Here is a 25,373-nt window from a genome sequence, read left to right as displayed (position 1 = left end):
CCCCCCTTTACCACTCCGTAAATTTTAGGGTTTTTCCATTCTAAAATTGTAAAAATGTCTTTCGTAATTCCTCATTTGTTTTCTGTTTTTTGTTTTAAGACTAATTTTAAAAAACGAATGTAAACAATAATTAATACAATTTTTGGTCAATTAAATTAGAAATAGTTAAAAATAAAATAAACCATTTTTTAAAAAAACATTTTGTTTTTAAAAAACAGAAAGCAAAATCAACAAACATACATTATTTTTGTTTTTCGTTTTTAAAATTAAATGTTACATTATAATAATTTTATTATTATTGTTTTTCTTAAACAGAACGTCATGTCGTTTGTTACTTGCCGATTGCTATTCGTCGTTCACCACAAAACGACGACACCGCTCTACTAACAGCGTCGGCTTCACAATTCAGGCAGTTGCTTCACGAAGTTTCTCCGGGGAGCCATCAAAGGCCGTTATCCGATTTTCCGGCGTCATTTTCTGGCAGTCACGCCGCCGCAACTGAGCTGACAGCTTCACTATTGTCGTTTGAAGCAAATATCGAGCGACTGAAAATTGAGCTGTAGCAACCGATTATCAAATGTTGGGGGACGCAACGAATTGGGACGAAGCTGCCTACAGAGAGAGTATATATAAAGAAAGAGAGATTCAAACTCGTACTGTGTTCAGAACTGCATGGGCGCCTTCTTTAAATGGCTGCCCTGAGACCATTGTGGCTGCATCCAGTGATGGATCCGTTGCCTCTTACTCTATCGCTTCTTGCATCTCTAAGCTCGTAAGATTCTTGATTCTTGATATTGATAGTCATTTTGTTGTTTGATTTGCCTATGATTTTCGGGGGCTTCTTTGGTTAGACTAGTGAAGGGCCAATACCATGTTTACAACCAAAATTCTTTCTTAACCGATCCATTTTTTACTCACTCACATTGAATCCTCAGAACTTAACTCTTGGCAAATTTTATATTCAATCTGCAAACAAACTCAAATATCGGTAAATTGTTTGTGATCTAGACAAACAGATGAAATGCGAACTGGATAAGACACATGTTGGAACGATTTGACCTCTAGGTTTCCCATTTATGATAATGAGTATTAATACTTGATATGAAAGAATTGGATTATTTTACGATCATATTTAGTGCTACCATTTCAAAGTTTTATCATGGGTTGCAGAATACTTGCCACTTCTTACGATGATTTATTCAAACAATATGTGGTTGCAGAAGAAAAAAGTTTATTTTGTGTATTTGGTGTTCAGTGCCTGTATCCCTCTAGAGTTCCTCTAGAGTTCCTCTTTGTTCTTCATTAGTAGTTTCGGACTAGTTGTGCGTCTTACGAACTCTTATCCTGATTATACCTATTTTTCATGCCTGTTTCAGCAATTTGGTTATGGAAATACTAAAAGGCAAGTCCATTTATCTCTTGTTTCAAGTTATTTCTAAATTTCCGACTGCAAACTTGTAATAATGTTTCACTATGTGCCTTCCTTTAGTTTGTTAGCAGCAGAGCCTAATTGCTTCCTTCAAGGGCACGATGGGCCCACGTATGATGTCAAATTTTACGATAATGGTGACAATACTCTATTACTGAGGTTCCTCTCTCTCCCAATACTATAAATAGTGTGGCGACTTTCTTTTTATTCTTTCATTTCTTGGAAATTTCATTCTAGTTCTAAATTGAGTATTGTAATTGTATTTGTCATCTCATCCCAATGACCTCAACGCTGATTCTAAAGCTAATTTGAACGTATATGTATGTTTATTATGGCTATTTCTTTGGATGGTGAGATGAATCCATAAACATAGTTGTTGGATATCCATTATTTCAACTTCCAAAGGGTGATCTCGTAGTTTTCTTAAATTAATTGACTTGTACTTATTTGAGCTTCAAAACTGCCTAAATGCTCTGATTGTTTATTGAATTTATAGTCATTGAAGAATAAAGATATACCTACAGATTGTAAAATTGAGTTAAACGGCAAGATGGAATGGGAGAAAAACTTGGGCTTGTTCTTATCTTCTTGATTGAAATATCTGATTGATTGTGCACAACATTTTAGCTGTGGGGATGATGGTCACATTCGAGGATGGAGGTGGAGAGATTGTACAGATATAAAAGTGCCCATTTCTTTGCAAGGTAATCCGTAATAGTTTATATATTTGTTATCTGTAGGAGTATCACAGGTTATCGGTAGGAGTATCACAGGGGCAGTTTTTTCGTTTGCTTTTTTTTACCATCTGAAAGTTCCATTTTCTTGTTCTGTTCTCACTCATTTAAGGTTTTTGACCAGGTGTATTGTTTCAATTTTCAACTGTTATAATTTCATTCCTTTCTTGTTACTCCAGGTAGTCATATTGAGCCTGTAATGGACCTGATCAATCCTCAATTCAAGTAGGCTATTGACAAATATTTTGTGTTTTTCTTTACTTATTTTTCGTTGGCATTCTAATTCAGCCTGTAGATAACCTGGTGGATTCTGGAAATGATTTGGTTGTTAAAAGATATATAATTCTACCATTGGCATTTATTAGATTTAGATTTGTATTTTGTTTGGTACCTGTTTTTTAGCTTTGGTCCATTTTGGTTCTCGTACTTTTGAAAAGTGGTCACTTTTTTAAAGTGCAAAAGCGAAAATGGACGTTTTGAAAATACATAGACTAAAATGAACAAAAGTTGTAAGTATATAAACTGAAATGAACATTTTGAAAGCCAAGAGACCAAAATGACCAAAGGCTACAAGTACAAGTTCCTAACTTATATTTAAACCTAAAATTTAATATTTTCTGAATAATATTATACAAAAAGGAAAATCACTGGTTTTATGTTTCGTACTACTTTCTTCTAATTTATAAGAAACAGACCCTAATACTTGAAATATCTATCTGGAACTTTCCATGTTGAACATCAATCCCAACTTTCAAGTATTGTCTTTTTGACACCTTAATCAGATGTTTATTGGTTTATCTAATCATCTATATCTATTAATACAGCAGCTGCTCTTGGAAAATGTTCAACATATAAGCAAGGATGCTTTTATTTTTTTCCTTGGATAGATTTGTCTAACATAGCTTTGTATTTGTCTAATTTCTGATTTATAACTAAGCTGAAGATAAAATAGATATGAATTTTTTTCCTTAGCGCATGTGATTATGTCTTCAATGCCCTCTTATTTTTTCATGTATCTTATTGCTGTCTTCTAGAGGTCCTTGGGGTGCTCTTTCTCCAATCCCTGAAAATAATGCAATTGCTACTGATGCCCAGGTTAATAATTTTGATATTTCCCTCTCTTATTCTATAACTTGTAAGCAGACACGTGTATTTCACATGATTTTTGACGTTGCAAGTATGATTCTATTATATAGAATTTTTCTTTATTAATAATGTTGATTACATCCACAAATAGATCTTTATTGTTATCAAGATTAATTAATCATTATCTTTGGTGTACTCTTAATAATTTAATTAAAATACTACTTAATTATATATATATACACGTAGTAAGGTTTAGATTAGGATCGCTTCTTATCCACACACAAAATGAAAAGAGTAGAAGAAAAAGAACAGATGAGGTGATATCTTATTTTATTTGTATTTTACAGAGTGGATCCATTTTCTCTGCTGCTGGAGATTCTTGTGCGTATTGTTGGGATTTGGTACGTGTATTTTAAGGTGGATGGTGTAACCGTAAAAGTTCCCGTTCATATTTTCTTTGCAGCCAAAGAATTAACTTCCTCTTAGCTCTAACTGAGTTTCTAGCTTTTTGCGTTTTCAATTTCCAGGAGAGCGGTAAAGTTAAGATGGTGTTTAAGGGGCACTCTGACTACTTGCACTGTATTGTTGCGCGAAACACTGTCAATCAAGTACAGTCTTTCCTTCTTTTGCTTCTTTGTACTGTAGATTTTAATCTTCATTTCTACATTAACCCTCTTTTGTATTTTGTATAGACTAGCATAGTTTGTTCTTTTGTCTTGATTGTGGTCATCCTCCTGGCAGGTTGACTAGTAATGAATTGGAAGAAAATGTTATTTCAAGGAAGTATACTGGCACAGATAAAAGAACATTAGGCGTAGATGGATAGGATAGTTGAGATGAAGGTCTTGAAGTTGTAGGACAGTTGAGTAAACAAGTGAAGCATCAAAGGGATCTGGATGAAAACTGGAATCTTAAGAGAGTTCCTACTCCCCCAGAAATTGACTTCTCTGGCTAAAATTTTTTCTTGTTTTGCCTTTGGCTACCTCTCTTCTTTATTTTCAACTTTATCTCCACACAACACTGTCCTTCACAACCCCCCGAGTCTAAGTAATCTGTCTCACTAAATGTTTGCGCTCTTATTAACTTCTAATTTCATCCTCGGTTGTCTCACTTATTGCCTCCAGACTTGATTGTCTGTTGATGTAAATTAATGAATCAGGAGCCTATTTCTGTGCCTGCTACTCTTCTATTGGAATTATAGTTTAGGTATGCAAGTAGTAGAGTGTTGCCATTTTCCTATACATCTATGGAAAGCATGAAATTCTTGAGATCTGCTTCAAGTTCTTCTTTTCCTCCTTCATGATCAATGGTTTCATGTTCTGTCATCAAGCTCTAAGTTTCTAACACTATGTCAATTAAATTCACTTCTGAAAGTATAGATACTTTATAATTATTGTTGGTCCACTTTCAAAATCAATTATTATGTCTTCACTTGTTATGGTTTTTCTTTCAGTTTTATGTTTCAAAACATGTAATAATCACTAGATTCTGAACGGTACTTTTCATGTATATTCACACTATTTGTTTCACACCTTGAATTCCAGATCATAACTGGTTCAGAAGATGGTACAGCACGAATATGGGGTAGGGAACTATGTATTTATATATATTTATCAATCTGAGAAGGCTTAACCATTTTGTTTCTGCACTTGTATCATGCGTATTAAAAATTCCCTTTAACAACCATAAATTTGTTGAGAGAACATAATTTAGCATGGTGGTTAGGACTTCTAAAAAAGAACACGGGTTTGAATTCTCTTTCGTTATCAGTCTTCAATCAATTGCAATCTTTACTTTATTAGCTGGTAAATTTGGGTTGGGAGAATTTTGGGAATATGTAAATTGTTTGATAGTATGAGGTTCCATCTCAAAATTAATAGGCAACGAGAGGAGTAGCTCATCTATATGATATGGAGGTGAGTCTCCTTGGTTTTTTCAATGTAGGACTTTTAATATCTCCAACATGTCTTCTCAAGATGGTGCCTCTTTGGGTTCACCTATCTCGGACCGAATACCCGTTTGGGTTTAATGGGCTGTAGTACCATGTTTGATAGTATGAGGTTTCATCTGAAAACCAACTGGCAATGAGAGGAGTAGTCCATCTATATTATATGGAGTGTGAGTTTCTTTGGTTTTTCCAACGTGGGATTGTTAACATCTCCAACATAAACTATTAGAGCTTTTTTTGTATCTTATACATTTTTATCTATCAAACCAAACCAGATTGCAAGAGTGGAAAGTGCATTCAACTAATTGACCCTGCTAAGGATAAGAAGTTGAAAGGGCATTTCTCATTTGTTAGATGCATTGCTCTTGATGCAAGTGAAAGCTGGTTGGTAAGTACTTAAGATCAGGAAATTCTCCCTTTTTTCTTTGTATTGTCTAATATCAGTAATTTGTGTTTACAGCTACAGATTTGGGTACGAGTTTTCTGTGCAGTTGTCTTATTTTGTTGTTTTCTATTTATTGAAAAAGAAAGAAAAGAAAACACAAGGTATACATAGAAAGCCTTAGTACCTTAGTACAGGAAGAAAAATCGCCTCCACGATAGAAGCCTTTCTTATTATTTTCTAATAATCAAAAGAATAAAAGAGGGAAAAATATATAAAGACCACAATAAGCCTTTACAAATAAGGAAATAAAACTAGGGTATAATTAATTATAAAAATACCCTTGCGGCTATAAACACACAACTAGCCCCTTATTTCCAACACCATTCTTCCTTATTCTTTATGGAAGTTATTTTTTCCCCTGAAGGAAAATATTTTGATAATGGCTTTATATTACTTCATCATTCTTCGGCTTCTTGGTGGATATCTTGCCATGCAAAATTATTTTGTAATTAGTCTTTTGGGGGCATTTGGGACAAGGAGAGTAACAGCTAATTACAAGTGGCCTATAATAATTTTATCCTTTCTCCAGCTATCCTAGAACAGGAAGGATAGTTGACTTGATCTTAGCCTTTTGTTTCTTATCCTCCCGTTGTTTTTACATTCAAGGAAAAAAAAACTTTCTATTTGAAATGCAGGCATAGAAACACTCTCTACTTTTTCTGAATGGAATTGTCTTCTAGATGGCTTGAAGTAGATTTCAACTGGCAAGTTGCAACCCACATGCCTTCTGTAAGTCAGTCTTCAATTACTATGCCTTAGAAACTCCAAGAACACAAAAAACACGAGCACTCAAAGATAGACATATTACAATATATCAATAGCCTTTCGAGAGGGCTTTCTTTCCCAAATTTCCACCCTGGAAATTCTTTCAATTCTTCCAACCTTGTTCCCAACTCACTTCCTTTATTTATAATAAAAACCAACTCTCTAGCTAATTGCTAATATGCTGTCCCCAACAAACATGGATACTAATAGTCCTAATATATTCATATCTAGGGTTCTTGACTTCACCCACACTCCCAACCTCCTTTTCTTAGACTGTAATAATTCTTTACCCAATGACTTTGGATATTGTTTACGCACTAGATTTTTTAGCACAACAATTGTGGGGTTGAGGGATTGAATCTCCAACCACTTAAGGTGAAAGCCTATTCCAATTATTGTTTAGCTAAGCTTTCTTTTCTTTTTTCTTTTTTGTTTACACACTAGTTAATGGCAAGCTCACTAGTTAGAACTTCCTTTTTAAGAACTTCAACCTTTTGGCAATGAAGTTTTGAAAAAGCGAGTTTGGTTCACGTTCACTTAGAAAATGTCAATTGTAAATTTGAAACAATGCTCCATCGTTTTTCATTTCAGTTCTATGCAAGAAATATGAAAAAGTTGTAGACGTGACTTGCATTTTGCTGAAAGCATATCTCTCGCTGCATTGATTGGTACAATGGTGTGGCACTCATGTGATGTTTTTTTTATGCTAGGCCTGTGCTGATGGTCGGAGTATATCTGTTTGGAACCTTCCGTCTTCTGAATTCATTTCAAAAACTTTGACCCGTTCTTCATTGCAGGATATGGTTTTTTGTGATAATCAAGTGAGTCATTCTCCTCCAACTGATTATACTTCCACATTTTAATTGATGGAAATTAGCTCGCAATTTGGTATTGGTCAGAAATCTCTGTCACGTTTTCATTTTTCATTAGATGATCAGACAAGATATATATATCTATTTCCAAATTTCTTGTACATGATTTAGTGCTACAAAAAGGTCATTTTGCTTGCATAATTATTGTCAGACTTACAAGTTAAGAAGCATACATATTATGACCATGATACGACATGAGCCTAGGAAGAAGTTATCTAGAAAACTAGCACGAGTAAATCAAATACTGTCATCTTCAATATCTATTGCTATACCAGATCTTTTTGTCACCATTATATGTTCATTATTGTCTCTCCATGACCAGATATTAGGTGTTGGAGCAGAGCCATTTCTAACTCGATTCGACATAAATGGATCCGTGCTTTCACAAATACAATGCGCCCCTCAGTCAGCTTTTTCTGTCGCATTGCATCCATCTGGCGTATGTATAACTTAATTCCTTTTGTCTTTTGGTTTCCTTAGTCCTCTCTTTGGAACTTCTTCATGTCTCTCTCAATTTAGCGTGACATTATGGGAAGATTAGAAGTTAGCGATCAGTTGGAACTGAGTATTGGACTCTGAAGCCAATTCCAATGGAGCAACACTTTATATGCAAACCTTGGTGTTGTTGGATTTAGTTTTTAGGTGCTATCATCACTAAGTAAAGAATTCAACATCTTATAATCCGTTAGTGTTTTTGGTTTAGTGATGATTTAGCCTGGTATTAGAAGTTCTATGTTCGAACCCCCATAATATCATCGTTTCTCCAATTAATATTGATTCCTACCTTATACAAAATTTTCAAGCCCACAGGTGAAGTAGAGGGTTGAAATGTTTTGATCAAATTTACCATAACCCATCAATTTAAGCGTTTGAGTTCAGTAATGATATAACAAATATTTCATCATTATATTTTACATAATGAATCATGCCATAATGGAACTCCCGAGAGGATAACCAAAATTCAATGAGCTTGCCTAGGCTATCCTACAACTACCTCTCATCAATTTGTGGCCAATGCTCATAAAACGATATAATCCTTATCTCATTCTTGGATGGTTTATTTGTCTATTCAGGTCGCAGCAGTTGGAGGGTACGGTGGTCTCGTCGATGTTATCTCGCAGTTTGGAAGTCACTTATGCACATTCTGCTGTCAATACAGATAAAAAAGAGATTTACATTGCTTTACTGCAGCAGTTGAGGATGTTGTTGGAAATTGGAAAGTGCTGTATTTTGCCTCTCAATCCAGAAACTTTCTTCTTGTGGTATGTAGATTGAACATAATTAACCTCTTTAGTCTTTTTTTATATTACATTAGTTTGTCAGTATTGATATTCCTAGAATATAATATAATATATATATATATATATATGAACACTTCCACACTTCCATTTCCAACAGAATCATGACAATTGGAAAGCACTTCTGTATTAGTCGTTTGGGTAGGGGTCCTCTCATCCCCTTGCCTTTAGACTGTGTTCCTGTTTTGGTTGGAACATTTTCGTTTGTTTCCCATTTCCAACAGAATCATAGCACTTATGGATAAGATTAGGCTATGTTTTAGAAAAATTATTTATTTTTAAATGACAAAATTTCTAAAAGCATTATAAATATAGTAAAATATTTCAATCTACATGTGATACACCACGATAGACTATTATCTCTGATACAGATAAATATAGATAGTTGTCTATTGTGGTTCATCGTAGATAGACCATGATATTTTGTAAATATTTTTGTTCATTTTACCATATTCAGAAATAGTCTTAAGTTTTATAGTTTACTATGATACTAGGATATTGTATTAGTAGATGTTAGCACAATGCAAAAATGATTGTAATATATCAAAAGTAGATTCAACGCTTGAGTGATAATACCATATCGTTTGTAGGAGTCTATGTTAGTGATTGCTAAAATAAGATTCTCACTTTCAAATATTTGAAAGTGATTGAGATTGGATGAACTAAAGGTAGATTTATATTTAATTGAAAGATTGAGTTCATTCTTAACCTTTGAAATTATGTTTATATTTATTTTTCAAGCGAGGTGTTGAAAAGGTCAATTAGTCATAGTAGTTTTTAGAAATTTAAAACGACATGGGAATTTCAAAGACAAATGAACTAACTTGGTGGAGTAACAAATTTAACGCCATCTTTTAATCTTTCCCATTTTTCAAATTATAAACGTCATTATTGTAACTTTTGAAATTTTGAAGTACAAAATGTAAGTTTGAGGGCCAAAAAGAAAAAAAAAATGAAAAATTTTGCGAACAGAGAGAAACAACCAGAAAACCTACTGACCTTAAGTAATCTAATCAAACTAATGCATGTGTTGTATGATTAAAAGCATAATGAACAAATTGAAAAATAACATTTTGAAACTAAGAAACTATCCTCTTTAATATCCAACACATAATTAGCTACATTAATATAGATATTTGTTAATGTTACATGACAAGAGAGAAATACAAAGAAACGTGTATAAACTATGTCATTAGACTAAAAAATTTATATATTTATACTTCTCTAAACTTAGAGTCATAATCATTAATAATATATTAATAGAATATGAATTTTGAATTTTGAATTTTAAATAGATCTTGAAACCATTGTCCCAAACTCTCACCCAACATGCTGTCCTCGAATTCCAAGTTGTGTTTATAATATCAAATAACGAATTGAAAACATTTATAGTAGCTAAAATTTAAGAAAATTGGAAGAACAAGCAAGCAATTAGACGAACATAAATGCTTGAGATAGACTCATAAGATAGCAATGCTTACACGTTCTTGCCGCCCTCTTTGTTTTAAATGTTTGATATGACCTTTTAAATCTTTTTAGAAAATATTACATTAAATTGGTTTTAAAGCCTCGAGACTAAAAAAAAAAAAAAAACGCTTTCATACTTTACTTAAAGAGAGAAAGTAATATTTTTCAAAAGAAAGCATAAAATTTGGGATACGGACAATGGTCAACTATGGACTTTCGGCTTTCTCTTACCTATTTGTTGGTCATTTATTCGACAATCTGCTTGAATTTGTCAACAAATCGCTCCCTTCACTCGTAAGCTCAAAGCTCCTCGAGGGTTCCATTTCGGTTTTCGATCCCTTTTGAGAAGGATATCCTTAAGAGGGGAGGGGGTTTCACTCCTCCACTTCCATGAGCTGAATTTTTCAACAAACTGACCAAAATCTCCCGATCCTGAGTCAATACAATGGACGATTTCAACTCCAATTCATACCCAGATGGGAGAATGCAGATTCAAACCTACCATGGAACCGAATCAAGGACACCCAATGGTTCTGGCGCAATGGGTATGCAAGATTTTCGTTGTTACAGTGCTTCCTATGCTTCTTCTGCAAATCCAAGTCGAACCCAGATGGGTAATGATTTGAAGCTCAAGAAAGGAAAATCGACGAATGGATTCTCATCCAAGAGTTGGAGTTTCAACGATCCGGAGATGCAGAGAAAGAGGAGAGTTGCTAGCTATAAAGTTTATTCTGTGGAAGGCAAAGTTAAAGGGTCTCTAAGAAAAAGCTTCCGATGGCTTAAGGAAAGATGCTCTCGAGTTGTTTTTGGATGGTAGCTTTTCTTCCACTCTTTGTTGTTTAATTTAGCTTATAATTTCTGAAATATCTCAGAATCTGTTTGTTGATGTTATGAATGATTTATGAAATTTGTTTGAATGTGTAACTACTGTTGGAAGTATAAAATTCTTTCTTTTCCTTTTTTTCAAATGAATTGGGGATAATGGTTTTATGAGTAGATATGGATTGATTGTGTTCCTGTATCCATTTTGTACTTGTTCGACTTAGTTTAGTTCTACTCCCTTCTTAGAAACGGTTGAGAAATCAATAAGCAAATATAAACGAAAAAGAATCGATATGGAGATTTATTTGGTTCACTAACAGTAGAGAGCTTATGGGGAGTAATGATAGCATTAAAGAGAAAATATTAGACTACGAACTATGAGGCGCCTATGGAGTTAAGAGTTCCTATAGTTCACTCTACTAAACTCTAGGATCAAACTTGTCAATAAGATAAATGTGAATGCAACTTAGGTCGTTCAGGACCGTTAGATATTAAATTTAAGGAATTTCAAGATAAACCAAACCCCTGCTTTCTTCTCTGATGTCTCAATTTGAGGATTTCTGGTTTTGTAGCTTAAGAATTGGAATCTTGAATCTATTATGATGGGTCTGATAAGAATTGTTTTGATTTCCAGTTTTGTTATATGAAAGTTGAAACAGTTTAGAATTGTAAAGACATGAATCTCATTTGTGTTCTAGGTGTGGTTTTGTCTTCTTTTACACTTGATACCTGGAAATAGTGCTTCCTCCTCTTTAAGCCTTGCAAGCTTTAGCTATATACATTTGCTTTCAATTTCACAAAGGCCACTCTCAGCTTTCTAAATGAAGCTTGTTTGCTGAAGAGAGTGATATCATTGCCCGTTAAGAAGGCACATTGAAAAAATTAAGCGATCTCATAATCTTAATAAGATACGTGAGTTGCTTCTTCCGTTATCAAATTGATTTTGAAATGGAAACTCCATGTTATCTAATACAGTACTAATGGTCTAGAAAAAAAAATTGGGATTCAATTCAAAAATGATGAATCCAAATAGACCCCATCTTGAAAGAACATGTGTAGGAGGAGTTTTGTTGAAGATCATGAATCACAAACCCGTTTTTAGACATCTCAACTAATCTAACATCACGATTGCTTTGGCTCATGATATAGAAAACTTTGAAAGTATTTAACATTATTTTTTTTACATTACATCCATGAGGTTACTGAGAACTCCATATTCTTTTTTGCTATCATTCAAGCTTCCTTTTTTTGATTTGCTTCTCCTATCATATTTGTGTTAATATTTATTTGAAGGTGTCGATTAAGTTAAGCTCTTGATAATATATATATATTTTAGAGGTGTTTTAAGTATGTTTTGTCATTTGTCTGTTCCACTTTTTTTATTTCCCCTAAATCACAAAAAGGGTAAAGTAATACTTTGGTGCTAAGTGCAACCAAATGCATCTTCTTGAATGATAATTGTAAAATGCTAGGAAAATCTCTAATTTTTTTTTAGATGTTTAGGCATTTCAAATCTCTAGACTATCTTACATTACCACAAAGAAATAAAACTAACCCCTAAAATGATAAATGTCACAATCCAAAGAAGAAAAAAGATAGATAGAAAGAAAGAATAAATCAAAATATTGAATTTCCTTTCAACTTTATTATTCTATTTTTACAAGAAGAATTGATGTTACAAACCAATAAAGCTATATTTAACCATGAGCCAAATCAAATTACTCTTCGGCTCTCAATTAGCCCCCTCTACCCCCAAAAAAGTTATTAAAAGAAAAAACACAAACAAACAACGAAGGAATTAAAAAATTGTGTTAAAACCATTTCCACCAATTGGGCCGAGCTACCAAAATAACATTGGGCTTTTTTCAATTAGCGGCTGCGATTGGAGTTCTTGGGCTTGGGTGGCCCATATAAGCCAACCTAGGCGAGAGCCTAATTTTTGGGCTTGGACGTGGAGAAGGAATAGGGCCATAATTAACTAACGGCCCAGAGCCCACTCGTGGCGATAAGTTGACATGTTCAAGTGCCATCGTTTGTAGCTCAGTTGGGTAGTCCCGTACGCACCCGATCCTGGGCCCAGCTCCTGTCGACCATTTGCATGACAATCGTTTCGACATGTCGAATTGTTTTGCCGTCGCTTTCTCCGATCTCCGGACGTCGTCGGTGACTGTTGTGCTTTTCTCTTCGGAAGCAATTGGAACCGTTGATTTGGGTTCTTCTTCTTCTTCCAACGGCGGTGTAGATTTGAAGGAAGTTTCTCGTGAGTTTGGCTTTTGTTCCCCTTCCACGGCATTGTATTGACTGTCATCGTCAATTGCACACATCTATGGGAGAATTAACAAAAGACTTCCAATATTAGTTTGATTTTCGTTAAATAAGTTCACTAACAATTTCTTAATTAATTATTGATTAAAAAGGGAAAAGGGAATTTAATTACCTTGACATTGGTGAGATCTACATGGTTTTCCTTAAGGAAGCTGAGGAATTCATTGAAATTGGCTTCTGTTGGGTGATAATGACCACTGTATGGCCAAATTGCCTATACCAACAACAAAGAAAACAAAATGTCAATTATCAATATTATCTCTTTTTAATTTTGTACCATCCAAATATTTAAAAAATAAAAAAATAAAATGATGAAAATGGTGGTTTGAGAAATTGTGATTACCTGAATGAGACCGTCATGAGCAACTAATCGGCCGGCGGCGGTAATGGCGGCGCCGGAGAGGAAACTTGAATGTTGAAATTGACCTTTCTTCTTTTGGCCAACATATAAAGATCTTGTAGTGCTTAAAACAAATATCCATTTTGAACCTTCTTTTGTTTCCACTATATCTCCATTTTTCTTGTAAACAAGCTTCCCATTTTTCACTATTACTTCATATTCTTCTCTTTCTTTCTATCAAAAATTAACAACACAAAATTCATATTTTAAATTAATAAAATTAAAAACTTTATGGTTGAAAATGTTCATAACATATAGTAAGTCACACTTACCGGACCCAAATATTTGATGCATTGTTTTTTAAGAGTTGCCCTTGGACATTTCTCCACAGTTATTTCTTTGCCATCTCCAATATCCAACCTACAATTTTTTTTGCAAATCAAGCATTTTTAAGATATGTATTTGGATTTAAATTGTATTTCATTATTACAAAAATTCAAACTTTCACTTACCAGTAAAAGAATGGTTGATTACTCTCACTCACAAACCAAACGTCGTAGTACAAGTGCAAATTGTGGCCATATCGATGGCGTGGATCAATCTGTAACGTAAAAGATAAGTAAGAATAGTAAAGACACAATAGCACCTAAAAATTAAACTCAATTGAACTCATCATTAACTTTCTTTTATATTTCAACCTATAACTTTTATTGTTTGAGTTCTATTTTTATTATTTTGATTCAATCGTTTACATTCATATGGTTGTTTATATTTCAATACTATTTACGTCCAATTTCCAATTTTACGTAAGAGAAAAATAAATAAATAAGGGAAATATTAGGGTGAAAAATTGAAGAACTTACAGCTTCAAGCCAGTGCTGAAGAGCCAATTTTTGAGCCTTTTCATCCTTACTCAAACCCTTCCCCACCTAATGAAAGCCATAAACAAAATTCTTAAGCCTAAAGATTAAATTAAACCATATTGATATTAAATATCAATAAATTGCTTTTAGAGAAATTATTGTTTTAAAGTAATTTTCAAATATTGTATAGATAATTTTGTTTGTATTGGAAAATGTATTGTATTATTAGTAATAATTAAAATTAAAAAAAAGGGTAAAAGCTGACCTTGGCCGCTCTAGTTCTGGCCCTGGCCCACCGGGAGACGGCGGTTTCCGGCTTCTCGACATTAAAAAAGGAAACAGAGCTCCGTTTCAAATTGGCAAAATCAATAGCCTTCCACCACAATTCTTCAACAACCACCGCACAATCTGCAAGATTTCTTCTCGTTCTATGACCTTTATAATGCTTCTGTAACTTCACTGCGGCCGCATCTAGTTCATTCACCGGCCTAGGTGAGAACATAACCGCCGGCTCCGGCAAAGAAACACCCGGAGTCGCCGTCTTTAAATTCTCCGACCCAGAAACAGAGAAACTAAAACCCGCATCTTCAACAAGTGATTTAAATGAGAGATTCGTTTCTAGAATCACGTTCTCCGGTTTATTCCCTTTCAAACTATTTGGTTTACTTCTAGTTGCTCTGTTTTTCACCGGTTCTTCCTCTGTAATTTTGAAACTATTTGATTTCAAAAACAGGGCTTTATCACTAGCAGAGAAACTCGAATTTTTGAATATGATGAAGAACCCTTGATCTATAATTTCCTTCCAGGCAGAAATGAGAAGTGAAAGGGATAAACCCATGAATCAGAATCCGAAACAAAATTGAAAATAAAAAAAATTAAAAAATTAAAAAATGGGATTTGAAGGTTATGATGATGGAGATTTGTTGTGAAGACGTCTGTTTTTTATATAGTGGATGAAAAGGCGCCCAATAAACAAAGAGATGAGAATGAAAATCAAAGGCAGGAGTTTGTGGGTTTGTTTTGAATGTTTCAAAGAAGTTTGAATTGAAGAATGTGAACAAATAGATTGAGATTAATTTGATTTTGGGGATTTGAAAAAGAGAAGAAGATTTTAGGGGTTTTATAAAGTTGAAGATGAAGAGAGTGAAGAAGGAAAAGAGAAGATTGGTCAAACAAAGTATGCCTAAAAAAATGAAACCAAGTTTCCATGAAAAAACATACATTAACATTACACTGTCCTTTGTGAAACTTCTGTAATTAACTTTTTCTTTTTCAAAAGATGAATTAAAGGGATGATTCGATAGATTGGCTAAGAAATTGGGTTAAATTTATTCTTTTTTGTTGTTGTTAGTTTTCTTTTTCCCATTTTCTTTTACATATTTTATTTCATTTTTCTCTATCAACTTGTACGTTCGCTGCACATGACGTGAATGGTAACGTAGAGCTGAGTTATTTATTCTTTCTTTGGACAGTGTATAATGGGTTTAGGGTAATGAACAAAGTTTATTTGTATGTCAAACAAACCAAGCCTCGACAGTAAGGGTAAAAAAAATGAATGAAAATAAGAAGACAATCTACAAATTGAGCAACAACCAGTGAAAGTGAGTTACAACTTGAACGATAATTTAAAAAATAAAAAAAAAATTGAACGTTTTTTAATTATATCAATGCTTGTTCTTTTTAAAAAAAGGTTTAGATTAATGAAACCAAAGTATCAATTTAAACTCTATTGGTAAACTCGAACAAAAGTTCCTTCCCGTTTAGTTCCTAAACACTATTTGTAAAAAGTTTATATCATGTCGTGTTCAAAAGTCAAACTCACAATGGTATCAATTTTCAGAAGTAGATTAATTTAATTAGCTCATTTATAGGAATTTTCATTCATATATATTTTTTTCATTCATATTTCATATATATCTATTGTGATTAGAAAAGTCTTTGAAGCTAAAGTTATTGTCAATAGTTAAAACACATCTTGTTTCTGGGTGGAAGTAAAATCAAAGTGATCAAACTTTTCAGTCGTGAGATTTTTTTACTTATGTCCATAATTTAACAATTACAACTTCTTCTAATAAACGTTGAAATCAATTTGTCAATACGATTTGTAATAGATAACTTGTGAATAATTTTAGTTGATACAAATTAAAATTGAGATGCAAATACTAATTTGTTAAAAACTAATTATTATAAGTAAAAACAAATTTTAGAAAGAAGAATTTTATTGTATTTAGTTTAAATCTGTGAAGTATATTTCACGAGTCAAACTACACGTGGCCATGGGTTAAAGAAGTCACTTTTCCTTTGATGTGGAAAACTGGAAAACAAAAACCATTTCATTTCATTGACTATCATTGGTCAATTTTCCACCATATGCCTCCACCACCCACTACTTAGACTATTTTAATCTTTTTTTAGTACAACCACGGTGAGATGAAAGAGTAAATTATACTATAGATGTTTCTTAAATTCGTAAATGTTTTACCGTTTAAAAGGAGTGCATTACTAAATTTTTGATCTTGTGTTTAAAAATAATTTTAGTTAATAACTTTCTTGAACTTTTAGTTTTGTATCGTTGAGATGTTCAGAATTTTCGATCAACTTGTTAGATAGGAATTGATTTTTTTGTGTTTAACACATTGATCGATGTGGTTAACTGGTACTTAGAGAGAACTACTTGAAAAGCTTTACAAGCGATAAACTAAGGGAATGTGTACGTTGGTTATCATGGATAGAATAGTGGTAACAACCAAACAAAGATCGTTTGAAGTGGTATATTGGACACCTACGACCAAACAAGTTATATTAATTACGTCTTCATCTAATACCCATGAGTCCAAATCCTATAAGAAAACGAGTAAAAGTTTGGATGGAGTTAGAATTGGTTGAGTATTGAATGGGAGTTGTCATCTACACATTGAAAGTAGATATTGTGTTATTGAATTATCATTTAATTTTCCTATAGTATTTTTGTGTCATTTATTGATCTATTTGGACCACAAAAGAAGTAAGAAAAAGACCTATTTTTGTTGAATGAATTGTTCAATGAAACCGGCCTTTTACCTTGACAATTATGTCTAGGTAAAAGGGTTTGAACAAAACAAAACCATCTTATTTTTGTTTTTCTCTCTATAACAAATCAACAAAATGATATTTATAAAATACAGTAAAACTTCATAATCTATCTATAATAAATTGTAATAGATTCTGATAGATACAATTGTAATATTTTACCATATTTACAGATACGTTCCGAAGAGTTATGAATTGAAAACATTTCTTCTTTATTTCTTTTAAATAATGCAAAGGACAGGCTTTGTGTGGTCTAACTATTAAATGACCACTAGATTCCAAAATTTATAAAGAGATGATTCTTAAAGTTTATATAATATAGTCAATTTAGTTATTGTCATGGATATGTACGTGTGTATATGTCTATGACAGAGATTGTAAATAAGAATGGTACTCGTGCAAGTATGTATACTATCAATAAATAATAAACTTGAAAGTATTCCAAGTTTTAAAATAAAAATAGAAACATAGGAAATATAATCAAGTTTCTAACCAATAAATTTTATAACTCGAGTATGCACTTTCGTCACCATGAATAAAAAAGAAAAAAATAACCCTCACATTCGATCATGTTATTTTGATTACTAAGTTTTAAATTTATAATTGATATATTATAGTAGATTTAGTTATTTTGATTACCACGCGGAAATCCAATATTAAGACAACTAATTAAAAAGATTGTTTGATAACTCAAATATTTATCTCTTATTAATCTGAGATCAACATATGACAAATAACAATTTTAACCTCAAACTTGTTGATCATATATAATACAAAACAAAACCAATTAGAACTATAAATGTATATATATTTTTGTTTATTTTAAAATTTTTATCCCCATTATAAAAATGTATGTATCTATATCTATCATTTATAAAACTTGAAATTTTACTATATTTTGTCATCTACCGTAATTATCTATAAAAAATAAAGTTACGACGAGATTCCTTATTTTACCATTTATTTATTTATTATTATGGTTGATTGTTTATGGTGAACTTTTTCTTTTATTGGTCAAACTCGTGGGGGATTAGGAATTGTAATCAACCACTAATTGCCACCCATGTTGTTAAGTCAATTTATATTTAGTCATTATAATCACTAAAATTTATTTATATAAAAAGAATGACTTTATTTTATTATTAAGAAAGAATAAAAAAAGAAAAGAAAAACAATATTTATTTTTATTTTATTAAAGAAAAAAAAGAGGTGGGAGAGAATTTTGACTGTGGACGAGTCGATATTTTGGAGAAACAAAAATTTCAAAGTTCATATTGGACACGCCTTATATTGCTAATTACTAATCAATTACCCAAATCTTTCTTTTCATTATATTATAATTATTTTGAAAAGCCCACTGTTTACTTCATTAATTTAATCATAATTCTTCTTTTAACTTTATAATAACACCCAAATATTCTTTTAACATTTCAAACAAATATTTAATCTTTTTATCCTAATATAGGTGATTTTTTTAATATGGTAAAGTTTATCTTGCTCATTATATAACAAAATGTTTAGTTAAATTTTAGTGCATTTTCCAAATATGAAAAACAATCTAAACTATATACTAGCAAAAATTATTTTAAAAAAAAATCATGACGATAGATCAATATAGACTACTCTACTGATAATATATATAACAATTTATTTTGGTCTATTATAAATAAACTATAATAAATATATTTCAAAATGTATTTATTAGTATATCAATTATTCTCTAAGTATGATCTAAGAGATTAATTATCTCACAATTTCAAGCATGTAAATTAATTATCTCATGCATTAAAATTCAAACATTTAAATCCTACGTATATTTAATGTTCAACCAATTATAAAACAAATACCTACAACTCAAATAAGTTGTATATATTAAAATACCATTTATCACTACACTTTAGTTTAATTTGATTTAATTAAACTATGTATTTTCATTTATTTAAATTTATTCTATGTATTCAATAAATCTTAACTAACGAATTGTAAAGTAAACAATATAAAAAAGATGGTATTTAGACATAAAACTAGTAAATAAAAAAGAGAAGAAAAAAAAAAGAAAAAATAGCACAAATATTAGAAATTAAGTGGAGACATTATTGCATATTAAGTTGAGTTATGAATGAGCGAGACATGTACTTGTAAGTACCAATCAAATTTAATGCTAAATGCATTAATTCAATGTTCTATTTATTTTTTTCCATTATCACAGTAGATAATATATTATTGTCTATTTTAAAGTTTATTTTACATGTGATATTAGATTTTCTAATAATATATGTTATATCACATCAACATGTCATATATTAATATTCTTAGTATTTATTGATCGATATTTTAAAATCTAAACACTTTTTTAAATGGATGGATATTGTCACTGTTATAAATTTAAATAAAATAAGTTAATTTTAATCTCGAAAGCAAATTGAATATTTAAGATAAATTAAAAATTGATATGGTCAAATTATTAATAAAAATATTTCTCGACGGGTTGGTATGTAAACCAAAAAGTTTGACATTGATATTATTTATCGATTGACGTCTTTAATATCGTTTAAATGTGTTCCTAAAATATAAAAGATGTCATCCAATTTCATTTAATTAGTGATCTAAATGAAATTTATAATAATTAACAAAAAAATTTATATATTCACACAATTTAGACAATAAATAAATATGAAAACATGAAAAATATCTAAACAAAAAGTTGCATCATTTTTTTAAGTTACAATTATTCAAGTATTATTTAGAAATACGAAATATTGATATCTAAAAATGAAGACAGTGTGATTTATATAAAATTTACACGTGCATGACACATGTATTATTATTGTTATGTGTAAGAGACTAGTGGTAATGTATAATTAAATTTGATAAAGAAGGTTAGGGGTAGACTAATGTGTAATAGGTCCAAAGCCGTCAAATTAGGGTACCGATTAATTAATATAAATAGTTAATGTGCAAAATTAAACACGGTGTTCCGCGATTTCTATTGTCGTTTTTAACTCTTTTTCCATTGTAACAGCTGTCGGTTTATTGACCTTGACTTTGCATTTTCGCGTTACTCTTTGAAAACGACATGTCGTATGATTTCACATCCCATCAATTGGATAACACACCAGACTCAACAATTCTAAAAGTAAATAAATCCTTTCTCTTTCCAATCACTTTCACATCTCAACTTCATACTTTTCTTTTCCCAACACATTAACAACAAATAAAATATATTTATGGTAGATGTTGTTATATTTATAAATATTTTTATTTATTAGTATTTTAGTAATTTTTTTATTTTAATTTATTTAAATATAAATGGATGAAATACTAATTACTATTTTGCGGAGGTTAATTAATAATTGCTTTTTTTTAGAGTTTAGTTAATTATTAAATTTTAGATAAATTATTATAAATAAAAGACAAACAAAATTATTTTTACATGTAACGAAAAAAACTAAATAAATAAATTGTATTTTTATGGTAAAAGCTAAGGTATATAAATCATTAACAAATTGTAAACTAGAATGACTGAATTAATATGAACTAAATTGTTGTAAATTTAAAATTATAAAAGCATGTTACATAAAATTTGAAAATGATTTTTTCTGGTCATTTAATTTGTTCACACTTATCACTATTCAAAGTGCAACTTTAAAGTTCTCTAGAACGTTTTTAATATGAAATATATATATATGTGTGTGTGACTCAATGTACATTTAACATTTAATCATATGCATTCATATCAATCATTTATTAAATACATTAAATTTTAAAATACTATACTTTCTTAATTCCTAATACTAAAACACAAGTATAAATTACATTACACGGGGTTTTCAATTTTAACCATTAAATTAATTTTATCTCATAACCTTAATTCAATATTTAAAATTATGAAATACAATCAATTGTGTATATATTATGTCATGAACACCTCACATCATGATTGGTTATAAAAATAAATAAACATATATCATCCCTTTGCCAAATATTTAAAAAATTAATTTCTATATGGCTGGGTAAATTTGTGGTTAATTTTAATAAGAATGAATATTTATAATTTGTACATATTTTACATTTCATAATGTGAATTTTTTTCTCTTACCATTTTTGTAAAAGCAACTTTGTGATCCTATATCTTAAAAATTATTTTGCCAATATAAAAGCTTAATCTAAAGGTAAAACTTTCACTAATTTAACTAAAAAGGAATAAAGGTAATGTATTTTAATTAAGAAAGGACAGATTATTGTTAGCTTAGGTATTTGGGAGTTCTATATTAATTGAAGATTTGACAATTCTTCCTTTTTAACACGAAATTAATTTCTTAATCAGCCGTCCTCTATATTTTTGTCGACATTGTTTCTTATTTTAGTATGGAGGGATTTTCAATCCCAATTTCTACTTCTATATCATTTATCCATACATTATGTTTCATTAAATAATCATAACATACTTTTTAATATTTTTCAAAATAATAATAAAAAAAACTGTATAACTCAATTTTGTCTACCTCAAGTGAAAATTTATAATGTTATCAAATTTATTGTTGAATGCCACTTATGATAACATCGTTCAAATATTATGTTAGGTTTAACTGTATTGACTATTTAGGAGTGTGAGGACTTTCAAATCTTAATTTATTTTGCCAAAAGATGAGTAGGATAGGAAAACAAATGAGTAAAACTAGTAGACAATCTTGACTCGAAATAAGAGTACTTAGGTACTTAGACCTATCAGGGTTTTTTTTTTTTTTTTTTTTTTTTTTTTGTTTTGCCTGAAACGAGTATTGTAGAAGCTTTGTTTTCATTAGTTTTGGTGAAACAGTGAAAGAAACAATGACAGTGGATGAGACAAACCCACAGTTAACAACAAAGAATACAACAATCAGAACAATAAGCAGAGAGAATAAAAACACATAACATTGTTAACCTAGTTCGATGACACAAGATAAAGTAACTCTATTACTAAACTATTTCAAACATAGATTTGGCTAACCAAAATCTCTCCCTTAATCAAATTTCTCATCGATCAATAAATTAAGGTAATATATTGGAGGAACTCTCCTTAAATCACGTCCTTCCTCAAGACGTAAACAAAACTTCTTTTAAATCATCATACTACAGAAGCTTGAACTTTGAATATTGTAATTTCAGCCTAAACGATAACTGATACAAGTATCAGAAATAAATCACATAATTGAGAGAGGACTTACCCACTTGAGTTCGATGAATAAGTGGTTGTTTAATAGCGAAGCCGTTCCTCACAAAACTATCTTCTTACACAACCACAACGTCTCTCTCAATCTTGCAGAATGAACACACATAATAATATCCATACACGCCCATAGTAACCAGAAAAAACCGAACAAATAAAATATCCACAATCTAAATGTGTAAAATCACAACATCTAGGCGACTTAAAAATTGTAACATTAATTTAAAATCTAAAAACTAAATAAAATTTAAATTCATGGGGGTGATAATAGTTACATTTTAAATCAATATTAAAAATTCCAAAAAAAAAAGAAAAAACATATGAGGTTGTGAATTCACAGAACATAACAAAATATAGTCTCCATTTCTTTTCAACATACAAATTTTCTCAAAACTTTTCGTTGCCATGACCCAAAATTCCAAATTTGTCCGCTGATGTGTAGGTGTGTTGTTAAAATTGTAGGTTATTTCCCAATTCTTTTCTCTATGACCAATATTCCTTTTTTCTATTTTATTTTATTTCTTTATTTTTCATTGTATTATATACTCATATTTACAATGCAACACCACATATTCATTCACATGTTACATTAAATTGAGTGATAATATTTTATTCAATATATAGTTTCCTCAATCTTTTGAGTTCAGAGTATAAAAAACATATTATATATCCAAATTATATTTAGTTTCAAATATGAGAATTTTGTCTAAGTCCACGTGTTCAACATCCTAATTCGGAAAAATGGTGTTTGAAAATTTTAAGTTTGAAACTATAAATGTCTTACCGCGTTGAAATTTTTGAGTTTGTTTAGCATTTCCACGAACCAACGCATTGGTTGATATTTTTTTAGTCAAACCTACCCAAACTAAATTTCTTACTAATAAAATATAAATCCATTTTAAGAAAGTTGATATTATTTTATTGATAAAAGAAGTTTTTAATTCGTGTTTGGTAGTCTTTATTTTTAATTAATTACCCGACATGTGTTTTACCATTAGTTTCATATGTCTATAATTCATGGATTTTGAATTTGATTGTATTTATCTTTTATTGTGTTTACTGTCTTAATTATTGGTTCATTGTTCTCAGAAATTTTTCGAAAATATATATTTTATCTCAAAATCAGTTGGTTTGTTTCCATGGATAATACAACTCTGAATTTTTATGAATTTTAGAAAATATGATATTGTCTCGAGCAGAAAACTTAAACGCATAATTTATGAGTTCTCCATAAATCTATTTATTTGGTTTCGACATTGGTTGAAGTTGAGCTACACAATAATATTCACACAAGTGGGATGTTAAGTCAAGTACACATTTGGATGCCTAAGTCATACTTGGGTGGACTCTAAGTCTTATCCGGAGCAAAATTCAACAAATACTATATATATATATATTAAACAATATGAGATTATCTAATGCCAATTAATTGATAATAAGATGAGATTTATTTTTTTTTCTCCTATATTCTTATGGATTAATTGATATAAAAAGACAATAAATGTAGTTGTCTAATTACTATATATACTTATTAATATCAAGTCAAATGACTTATGACATTAGTAAGACTTTAGTACCCTAATAGATTGTGACAACAACTATGGTCTCTGTTCTTTTATATCAAGGTTGCTTCGATTGCGTCTTTATTTAACTGGTTTAATTTATAATAATTTCAATAGTTATACAATTTTCTCGAACCAATTGACACATGTCAATTTATAGTTCATGTATACTTTTAAAAGACAGCAATTTGAGAAGTCACATATGTATGTTACGCGTGAATATCAAAGTGGTATATTATTACACATCTCATAAAAGATGGATAAAATTCTACATTTTATTTTTTTAAATTATTATAATGATTTAAAATCTTACCTAAATATATATTATATTCCCAAACATGTTGAATAATGCTTAAAAAAAAAAACAATGTTTGCAAAACATAACTCTTTTAATAAAGTGTTACGGTTGTAAAATGACTATTAATTGTCTTAAAATTCAATCTTGATTTGACTTTGTTGTTAAATATCTAAGACGTAATGAGAGTGAGTGAAAATTTTCATATCGACTACAAATCATAAAATATAAAAATGAAAATGATATTTGATAAGGAAGAAAGAATAAAAGTAATTGGGCTCAAAATTCCACAAAATTTCTCACACATGCTTTGAATTCTCTATTCAAAGTCTTTGAGTTCTTGTTAGATGGCTAATATTGGAACAAAATGGAGGTAGGTTAGGTTTCCAACTTTTGAGTTCTTTTTTGAGTTGGTGGTTTTTGATTTTCTTTTCTCCTCAAACCATCTTTTGGGGTTGCCCAATGTGGAGCCAAAATTTCCACAAATATCAACATTCCACATTCCTTACCCTTCCTTCTTTCTAGTTTTCCTACTTCCATTTATCAAACTATATTATATATTGCTTTCTTTCTATTTTATTTTATTTAATCTTTTCTACTTTCAAATATCTACTCATTTTAAATTTAATTAGTTTGTTCGTTTTTTAGTTTTTTTTTGTTCAAATAGAGTAAAAGAAATTAAAATATTCATGAACGTAGAAAATGTTATTACATTAATAATATATAATGATAGATCTAGATAAACTACTATATCATCTATAACATATAGTTAGACACTGAAATACATGTTTAATTGATCAGGGTCCATCACTATCTACCCCTGATAGACGGTAAAGTTTTGCTA

The 25,373-nt window shown here is 30.6% G+C and overlaps 3 protein-coding genes across 4 annotated transcripts; 2 read left to right on the top strand and 1 right to left on the bottom strand.

The window, feature by feature from the left end:
- The first annotated feature begins 314 nt into the window (after positions 1-314).
- On the top strand, positions 315-8,679 carry LOC101203156 (THO complex subunit 6). Its single transcript, XM_004143960.3, has 13 exons — positions 315-772; positions 1,377-1,402; positions 1,490-1,588; positions 2,057-2,133; positions 2,343-2,388; positions 3,198-3,258; positions 3,597-3,650; positions 3,777-3,857; positions 4,794-4,833; positions 5,473-5,585; positions 7,118-7,228; positions 7,602-7,718; positions 8,353-8,679. The coding sequence occupies exons 1-13, from the start codon at positions 578-580 to the stop codon at positions 8,440-8,442; spliced, it is 1,110 nt and encodes a 369-aa protein (XP_004144008.1). The 5' UTR covers positions 315-577; the 3' UTR covers positions 8,443-8,679.
- A 1,810-nt stretch (positions 8,680-10,489) lies between these two features.
- LOC101207995 lies at positions 10,490-10,861 on the top strand. The gene has a single exon (XM_004144069.1). The coding sequence runs from the start codon at positions 10,490-10,492 to the stop codon at positions 10,859-10,861; it is 372 nt and encodes a 123-aa protein (XP_004144117.1).
- Positions 10,862-12,470: 1,609 nt separating this feature from the next.
- On the bottom strand, positions 12,471-15,558 carry LOC101207749 (IQ domain-containing protein IQM1). 2 transcript variants are annotated; one of them, XM_004144068.3, is made up of 7 exons: positions 14,660-15,557; positions 14,395-14,460; positions 14,044-14,132; positions 13,864-13,951; positions 13,535-13,765; positions 13,304-13,405; positions 12,471-13,190 (listed from the first exon to the last, which is right to left on the bottom strand). In XM_004144068.3, the coding sequence occupies exons 1-7, from the start codon at positions 15,230-15,232 to the stop codon at positions 12,732-12,734; spliced, it is 1,608 nt and encodes a 535-aa protein (XP_004144116.1). In that variant the 5' UTR covers positions 15,233-15,557; the 3' UTR covers positions 12,471-12,731. The 2 variants fall into 2 exon arrangements, with proteins under 2 accessions (XP_004144116.1, XP_031740599.1); XM_031884739.1 differs by lacking the exon at positions 14,395-14,460 and having other exon boundaries at positions 14,660-15,558.
- Positions 15,559-25,373: the final 9,815 nt, after the last annotated feature.

This window comes from Cucumis sativus, chromosome 1, assembly GCF_000004075.3.
Source record: "Cucumis sativus cultivar 9930 chromosome 1, Cucumber_9930_V3, whole genome shotgun sequence".
Taxonomy (NCBI): Eukaryota; Viridiplantae; Streptophyta; class Magnoliopsida; order Cucurbitales; family Cucurbitaceae; genus Cucumis; species Cucumis sativus.
Note: the sequence above shows the minus strand (reverse complement) of the source record. Positions and strands in the feature narration are given on the sequence as shown.